The sequence below is a fragment of the Mercenaria mercenaria genome, chromosome 5, assembly GCF_021730395.1.
Source record: "Mercenaria mercenaria strain notata chromosome 5, MADL_Memer_1, whole genome shotgun sequence".
In the NCBI taxonomy this organism is placed as follows: Eukaryota; Metazoa; Mollusca; class Bivalvia; order Venerida; family Veneridae; genus Mercenaria; species Mercenaria mercenaria.
The window spans coordinates 59,591,440-59,601,041 of record NC_069365.1 but is presented as its reverse complement, the minus strand read 5'-3'; the positions used below and the strand labels follow the sequence as shown (position 1 = coordinate 59,601,041).

At 37.6% G+C, this 9,602-nt stretch overlaps 1 protein-coding gene across 1 annotated transcript; it reads right to left on the bottom strand.

Moving 5' to 3' along the window:
• Positions 1-4,014: 4,014 nt before the first annotated feature.
• LOC123559066 (heavy metal-binding protein HIP-like) lies at positions 4,015-8,246 on the bottom strand. Its single transcript, XM_053543735.1, has one exon. The coding sequence runs from the start codon at positions 8,148-8,150 to the stop codon at positions 7,473-7,475; it is 678 nt and encodes a 225-aa protein (XP_053399710.1). The 5' UTR covers positions 8,151-8,246; the 3' UTR covers positions 4,015-7,472.
• Positions 8,247-9,602: the final 1,356 nt, after the last annotated feature.

Below are 9,602 nucleotides of genomic sequence, written 5' to 3'. Positions count from 1 at the left end.
AAATGCTCAAGACTTCAGTGCTGGATCTACCAATTACCCCGCCACTGGTTCCTTTATAACAGGACAATACCAGAACACCGGCACTCGGGTTTCTCCCAGTATAAGTAGTTATACATGTACGGCTTTTGGTGTTTTTCCAGCTAATCCGGGACAACACTATGGTTCAGGACAACTTCAGAACACTAACATTTCTAGTGCTAATATTGGTTCATTTATTCCACAAGGACAATACACATTTCCTCCATTTTCTGGACATGCTCAAGGACAATGACAGACCAGCAACATTACAAACTCTCTTTCTTCTCCCAGTATAAGTAGTTCTACATGTACGGCTTTTAGTGTTTTTCCAGCTAATCCGGGACAACACTATGGTTCAGGACAACTTCAGAACACAAACATTTCTAGTGCTAATATTGGTTCATGTATTCCACAAGGACAATATACATTTCCTCCATTTTCTGGACATGCTCAAGGACAATTACAGACCAGCAGCATTACAAACCCTCTTTCTCCTAGTGTTCAGTATAATCCGATTAATCTGCAGGGAAATGAACAGTTTCGCAACAATTATGTTGGACACCCTGCTCTGATGAACACGGAGAGCATTCAGGCCAGTACTAGTAACATCCAACAAGATTCTCAACAATACGGTACAGCCTTTCAAGAAGTCGGTGCTTCAAATTCACATGCGCCACAACCGACTGGGCCATTCCACATGGATTCGACCCACCCTGTAGTGAACCAAGATGTTTGTCTGCCACAATCGCCAGCTGTCCTACCTCCTGACCCTGTTACAGAAGGTAATGTTTTTTGTTTACAATCTGTGTGTTCTAATATGGCCATACACGTGCCGCAAAACATTAAAGAACAAATATGGAATAACGAATTCATTCAATTAGAAACTTTACTTGATAGAGATAGCAAGAAATCTCAATCTTTAAAAATTATAGAAGGTATGCTTTCTGTAGCAGATGAACAGAATGTAAAAGAAATTACATTATATAACACAACCATTAATTTGTGGACAGATGCTTTCTTGATATTTGTTCAAATAATGATTATGAAAAATCACATCTTGCCGCTGATCTTATTCAGTATTTACATACAATTAGGTTAGCTGCTAAACGTAATATAACTGGTTGGCTTTCTTGTGACAAATTGTTCAGGCGGAAACTGTCTCAGTACCAGTCTTGCAAATGGTCCGTGCTAGATGGTGAACTTTTGCTGTTGACTGTGACTACTCAGCAGTCTCAACCGGTTTTTAAGCCTTGTTTTCATTTTAATAATAAAGGTTTTTGCAGCAAACTTAATTGCTCATATCAGCATTTGTGTAAAACATGCAAGGGGCCACATTCATTTATTTCGTGTCGGCAAATTATGTCTCAAAATTCAGTAAACAATTTCAGACCCAGAGCCGCTGTTCGTCAAGTCACAAGATTCCCAATTCCACGACCGTTTATTAGACATAGGCCGAACGCCAATTAAGCCAGATCGTCTGGAATACTGGTTAAGAGGTTATGAAAATGATAAAAAACAATTTTTACTGTCCGGATTCAAAAATGGCTTTTCGCTCCAGTACTCTGGCCTGCGGGAATTTATTTGTTCAAATAATCTGAAATCGGTCATTCTTCATCCCGATATATTAAGAGCAAAAATAGACAAAGAAGTAAGATTAAATCGTATGCTGGGTCCATTTAATGTTTTACCATTTTCAAACTTAAGAATAAACTCAGTCGGTCTTGTTCCTAAAAAATCCGGAGGTTGGCGTCTTATTACAAATTTGTCCCATCCGGTTGGGGCAAGTGTAAATGACTTTATTGATCCGAGTTATTGTTCGGTTCAATATTCAAAATTTGATCATATCATTGATATGATTCAAGAGCTAGGAACAGGAACCTTACTAGGAAAATTAGATATTGAATCAGCTTTTAATTTATGTCCCGTTCAACCAGCTGATTTCAATTTATTGGGAATTAAAATTGGCGACAATTACTGGGTACAAAAAATGTTGCCGCAGGCACGGGAGGGGATCCAACATACGAGTATACATACTACATTACCTAGCATGTAAGTGCATTTACCTTACCTGTATTTGTAGAAATGACGGAGAAAAACGTATCCTCCGTGAAGCAGTATAACTGAAAAATAGCAACATTTTTATCAACAGGTGGAAATATGTTGTTTAGTTGCCCTGCGCCTGCTTAATTTTGCCCTCGCAACCTTCCGTATGCTAAACCCCATCCAGAAGAAAAAATATTTGGCGATCACTTTGCTAGAAAAATAATTTTTGGCGAAAAACCGAATGGGATACATATGTTGTGCATGGGCTACATATATGTGCATTAGACTTTTTAGAACTCCACAGATCTTGAGCTTAAATGGTACCTGGATAAAGAAACGAACAGGAAATATGTGCCAAGTATATGTCACATCAGTCCAAAATTATATACATTTGTATGAAAGGGATAACTTATATACGAGCACAGCTTTAAGCTTATATTAGATGTTGTAGAACATTTACACTAAGGAGTCAACGCATCTCTCCACAATCCGTAGGCATTAATGTGTTGCCTGTGAATGTCGGAAATATGCATGTTTAGTTTGGTGTGTAGTATATTAGTTGCCGATACGGACTGCGTAATTATATGTTCTTGAACCTAGTGTTCTTTTCATGTTTGCTGGACCCGTTCATTTGCACCTCTATCTTCGGCGGTATTTTGCATCGTTTACTGTGGAAATTGTCTGTCCGTAAACTGTAATAAATACTTTACGGTCAGGGTGTTTCAGGAGGTATTTTGGTTTGCCCGATACAGAACTACTGGCCCAGCCCCTCCACTACATGTACATATGATATTGTGGACCTGGCACTTACTTGTGTAAAACTACGTTGTTACATGTATACCGCAACTCCACATTCTAGGCCTATCATAGTTTGTGGAAATACAGAAGGGAGGGATACTGCAAGGTACTCGGTCATATAATCAGAACATAGCTGCGTCTGGTAGGTAACTTAATCAAATTAAGGGCCCAGGACATATTTCATAATTTAATGACCATGCTCAGTTATAATCACACATGCCTTGCAATATATCATCCCTCCTATATTGCCACAAACTATATAGGTCTAGCTTGCGAAGTTACTGCGTAATTCAACACAAGTAAGTGCCAGGTCCACAATATCTTATGTATTGGAGCGGCCGTGCCAATAGTTCTTATTACTTTTTATTTTCGAGTCCGTTGCCCGAGACACAGATATTTGGCTCTATAACTCAGTTCACGTACATGATTTAAAGACACACAATTTCCACAGGTAACGATGCAAAATACCGCCGAAGATATATAGAGGCGCACATGAACGAGTAAAACAAACACGAAAAGAACACTAGGTTCAATAACATATAATTACGCAGACCGGATGGAGAATGGACTTGTTTTAGATGGCCATTGTCCTGGTGTGATGACATTTTCAGAGATATAACATTTCTGGAGCTCGTTCCAATACTACTAGCATTCTATTTATGGGCTGAAAAATTGAAAGGCAAAAAAATTATTATTCACACGGATAATCAAAGCCTTGTTCACATTTTAAATAAGAAGTCATCTCGTAATACACGAGTAATGATTTTGTTAAGGAAATTAGTTTTACGACTTCTGCAACAAAATTTTCAAATAAGAGCAGTACATATTCCATCGAAACAAAATGCGATATGTGACGCATTAAGCCGTTTACAGGTCTCTCGTTTGTTAACTTTGTTACCACATTACGCTTCACATGATCCTTTATCAATTCCACAGGATTTCATCAATCTCTGCAGCACAATGTTTTCCAGCTGTTGGAAGGATCTTTGTCAACAAGTACTCGCCGAAGCTATCAGGCGGGATTAAATTCATTTGATAAATTTAGGCGATTAAATTACAACACAGCTAGGTGGCCACCTACATTGCAACACATTATGGAATATATATCATTTATGTCAATGCAGTCGTATGCATACAGAACTGTAAGCAGTCACATATCGGCGATAAGTTTTATTAACAAAATTAACAATTTTAATGACGAAACACAGAACGAGACAACGCCAAAAGAGGAAAACGTCGTTCTTTCGTTATGGCGGGGGCGCCAGAACGACAGAACGACACTGGCAGAAATCAGCCACCATATGTTGGAGTATTGTCTATGAATATAGCCCTTAGTGTTTATTCAAATAAAGAGCCGATTATATCAACGGATGAATTTATCGATTAAATAGCCATTGACCTTCGTTACATAACTTTGTCTGTATGTTAAAAGCTTTTTTCTAAACATTTATAGTAAACAATTTCGGTCACGTATTCCTATGACAGGTAGAACATTTTACTGCTTTAAATCAGGATATATTAAGTTACATTCATTAATTTAAGATATAAGTTTATCATTTGGCAAAAGTCGTTAGCTATCTTAAATATTAAGCATCTAGAATCTATCATTAAGTATATAACATAAAGCATTTGGTATGTTGCATTTAACATTAATCAATTGACATTTAGCATTAAATAGTTGTCATTTACTCCTGCGCACCCGTCTTTCGCATATATGCCAATTCATTTTTTGTCAGTGACAGTCTTTAATGCATCCGACAGTTTATTTGAGATCTGAAAATGCAATACATAGTCAATAATCAGAATTATATCTTCCATGAATAGCCTCCGGCACAAGATCACAGTTAAGGAAGTGGTTACGCGGAAAATAGTTCCTCTGTTTGATGGTGAATATTAGTGAATTTTTGAGTGAAAGACCTTCAATAAATGGCATAATTTAATAGAGGAGATATGAAATAGTAGGTACATGTACAATTTGACAGAATGAGAATGTCAGAATACGCATAACATGACTTTTTGATAGGGTCTGTTTTGCCTGTTTGCGGCCATCTAGGAAGTATTTTTCATACGCATGTGATTTGGTTCAAAATGGTGGTAAAAAGAGCCGGTCAATCCCATGTTTATTGTTGCTGGAATTTTTTTTCTTGAATAGTTCTGTTGAGTTCAGGTATATTTAGGGGGTTGGAATGCATGCAAAGTTGCAATAGTATACAGTGCCTATATAGAACATTATAGTAAAAAGAAGTGAATGAAGTATTGCCATGCAATACAAAGTCCCCTACTGGAAGGCACCTAATTTTCTCTACTGCAGTATAACATAATGAACTGATATCTGTCAATGATGTATAAACAATATTGTACTATATATACAATATGTTATAACAAAACACTTTGATTAAAATTTATATATATAAAAACCTACAGCTGTTTTCATATGGCATTTTTTGGCTGATTATCGAAAAATGTGTCATAAAATATTGATAGTAACAACAAAGGGAAATTAATCCTTAAAAAAAAAGAAGAAAAAGAAACATCAATATAATATAAGTCCACAAGAAACTCTTTACCAGGTAGAGATAGGTCAAACTGATCCTAAAAATTGGATGTAACATGCATGATGTACCACAGAAAACAGGTCTCGATTTTTTCCTACGGCCAGTAATAAATAAGTTACAATATAATTTATTTATAGTAATAACAAAGGGAAGTAATTCTAAAAACATGGATGCCTCATGGTGGTGAACATTTGTGCCAAGTTACATCAAAATCTCTCCATGCATGAAGAAGAAATGCTCCGAACAAAGTCATTCTTGTATCTGACCTTTGGCCTCTATGTTTGACCTTGACCTTCGACCTAAGGACCAGGTTCTTGCGCACGACACTCCGTCTTATAGTGGTGAACATTTGTGCCAAGTAATATTGAAATCCCTTTAAGAATTGTTGAGTGTCAGACTGGACAAGAAGAAAAACCCTTTTGGCCTTTGACTTCCAAGTGTGACCTTGACCTTGCAGCTAAGGACTCGGGTGTTGTGCACGACACATTGTCTCAAACAGGTGAATATTTGTGCAAACTGATATATAAATCCTGTTTTGCATGACAAAGTTATAGACCGGACAGGAAAAAATCCCATTGACCTTTGATCTCAAAGTGTGACCTTGACCTTTAAGCTAGTGTTCTGGGTGTTGCGCAAGACACGTCGTCTCATCATGAGGAACATTTGTGCCAAGTAATATTAAATTCCCTTGATGGATGACAGAGTTCTGGACCGGACAGGAAAAAACAACCTATTAACCTTTGACCACCAATTGTGACCTTGACCTTTGAGCTAGGGGTCCGGGTTTTGCGCATGACACGTTGTCTCATCATGGGGAACATTTGTGCCAAGTAATATTAAAACCCCTTCATGGATGGCAGAGTTTTGGACCGGACAGGAAAAAAGCCCTGTTGACATTTGAACTTCAATTGTGACCTTGACCTTTGAACAAGGGATCCGGGATTTGCGCATGACACGTCGTCTCATCATGGGGAACATTCGTAAAATTCCCTTAATGAATGTCAGAGTTATGGACCGGACACGAAACAGACCCTGTTCATGCTATGTAAACATTTGACTGTGTGACCTTGACCTTTGAGCTAAGGGTCTGAAAGTTGTGCATGACACATCGTCTTATTATGAGGTACATTTGTGCCAAGTAATATTAAAATCCCTTTATGGATGGCATAGTTATGGACCGGACAGGAAAAAGCCCTGTTGACCTTTGACCTCCCAATTGTGACCTTGACCTTTAAACTAGGAGTCCGGGTTTTGCGCATGACACGTTGTCTCATTATGGGAAACATTTGTGCCAGTTAATATTAAAATCACTTCATCGATGACAGAGTTATGGACCGGACACGAAATTGCGGACGGACGGATGGGCGGACGAAATGACGGACGGACGGAAAAGCGTATTCCTATAGTCCCCGAAACTGGTTTTCAACCAGTAGGGGACTAATAACTGTGGTCTTATACCATCCATTAAACTTTCACTGACTTAAGATAAAGGTAATAAATCCGCTAAACGGTCGAAGTTTGACAACTCTTACACTCAGCGAAAAACTTAGTAATGCTGGTATTGTTCCCCTTACAAGTATCGCTCGAATGTGATTAAACAGAACATTCGAATATAGCGAAGGTCAAATATCGAATGTGGTGACAATTTCACGCATTTTATTTCAAAATGAATAAAATCTTTGTTTCTTGTTATGATTTTATCGGGGTATACCATTTTTAATAACATTAAATGATTACTTATTTTTATAAAAAAACTACGTGATATTGTATCAGTTAATACAATTGTATATGTGTTTAATACAAAAGAAGTAGATAATTGATGAAACGTATTTTACAAAGAAGCACATTCACTTTAACGTACAGTACAGTGCTGAAACCCTTGTTGACTTGTCCTTTTTGAATTCACAGGCGAAGTGACTTGCACAAGACTGCTAAACGTCATGTATTCTCTGATGATAATTTTACTTGAATAAAAAACATCAACAGTAATCAAATAGTGATATCACACTTGTCATCACGTAGTTACAAGAACTCTGTCGTTACCTAGTAATTATACGTCTATATAGAAGCTGTTGGTACTAAGGCAGCCGCATCAGCCCGGAGAAGAAACCCGGAAAATGAACTCCAACTTTGATGTATGTAGAATGGCTTCTGTCCCCAGGGTCCATGTTTAACCATTTTTACTTTATCTCCAGTATTTAGATGAACCACAGCCATGTTACTTCCGGAACCTCGGTACTTTCCGCCTGAATATAAATACATTTTGTTGGCACCGTTAACTTGGATTGAGGTCTCAATAGTCTTGTCTGGATTTGAAAGAATATTAGAATAAAAAACGTAAGTTCCTGCAATGGGTGCTGAAAATTCACCGTTGACACTGTTGTAAGCGCCTGCTGTATTTGTTTCAACATCAGAGAACACGATTGTAGCCCATGGTTTAATATCTTCATAACTTTTAGACAGTCGTGCATAAAAAGCCACGTTCTGTCCATTCACAAGTTTGCCGATTTGTCCATTTATCATCTCAAAACGTTTCATCATGTCGCTCTGTATAAGGTATATTATGTTCTGTAAGTTGTTGACGTTGGTCTCTAATGCCGCCCTTCTATCTCTTTCTTCGTTCAGTAGAAGCTTTAGTTCTGCTACATCTTTTGTATTACTGGTAGGAACTGATTCCGAAACCTTCACTAGCAACATAATCGTTGCGATACATAACAAACCTCTCTTGCTATTCATGATATAATTACAAATTTATTAAAAGGTTATAACAGTCAATATATCTGTCTTTTTCATACAGTTTAATGTTGAACATGTGCGCTACCACCTTTATATAGTTTTCTTTTCTATGTTCAGTGGGGACCAATGACTTGACTTTTTATTTCGAAATTGCATTGGATTTCTAAGAAATATAACAACAACATCAGTGTAAATAGTTTTTGTATCCGCTACATATAGTAAACATCCGGGATCCAATATAAAAGTAAACATTTATTTTTTGTAAACAACTGGTATATACTTGTCGCAAGTTATTGTTTACAAATGAAACGCTGCTATCAATCAAAAGATGATACAATGTACTAGTCAATTAGGAAGAATGGGATAGAATATATTCAAGTTTATTATTTATAATTGATATAGATGAACACATTTATCGTTCCTACACTTATCTGACAGTAAATAGATTGTTTTATTTTGTTGGGTTTAACGTCGCACCGACACAATTATAGGTCAGATGGCGACATTCAAGCTTTGATAGTGGTGCCCCTCCGTGCATTATTTCATCAAGAGCGAGCACCTAGGTAGAACTACCGACCTTCCGTAAGCCAGCTGGATGACCTCCTCACATGAAGAATTCAACGCCCCGAGTGAGGCTCGAACCCACATCGATGAGGGGCAAGTGATTTGAAGTCAGCGACCTTAACCACTTGGCCACGGAAGCCCCTGTCAGTAAATAGAATGTTAATATACTCTTGATAAGTAATTGATTCACTGAAATAAACAAAGCACAGACTTATACGCGCGTATGAGCTTTTGGTATTTCAGACAAGAAATTAGAGTCTGTACAAAAAAGCGCAATTCATCACATGATTTTTCTGAGTGTTCAGTGATGGGTGATTTACTTTGACTAGTACTGTTTCCAGCAGTATCAGTCTAAACTGGATGCTGGGGAGGTAAATATGACGCCTGCCGTGGGCTCGGCTGGACTTAAGTTGTTTCATCCAATCCAGGTGGGACTTTCGCCGACTACCCACGTTGAATAAGAAACTTTACTTTTATTTTTAAGCGAACCTAGGGACGTTACATTTTGCACTATGGGTGCGTTTATTTCTGTACCAAAATACAAAAAAGTAAAATTTTGAAAAAGAACTATGACGTTTTCTACTGCATACAAATGCCAAGTATTTACGCTAACATAAATTGTTAAATCCAACAACAAAGTAAATCCGTTATCACTTTTAGTTGAGTAAATACGGCAATTAAGAATACACTGACTACACACATTGACCCGGTCAATCCATGTCCACATGTAGTGTACCATTCGAAGCGTGAATTTGTTGCGCATAATTAGAGGGTCGCAATGGGGTTTGTTTTCACAGATTGGCCATGCATTCGAAGGTAACGACGTATGTTAACCTTTGTGACAAATAAGATGTTTGGCATGTTTCAACAAAGCCACTTTTCCATCCT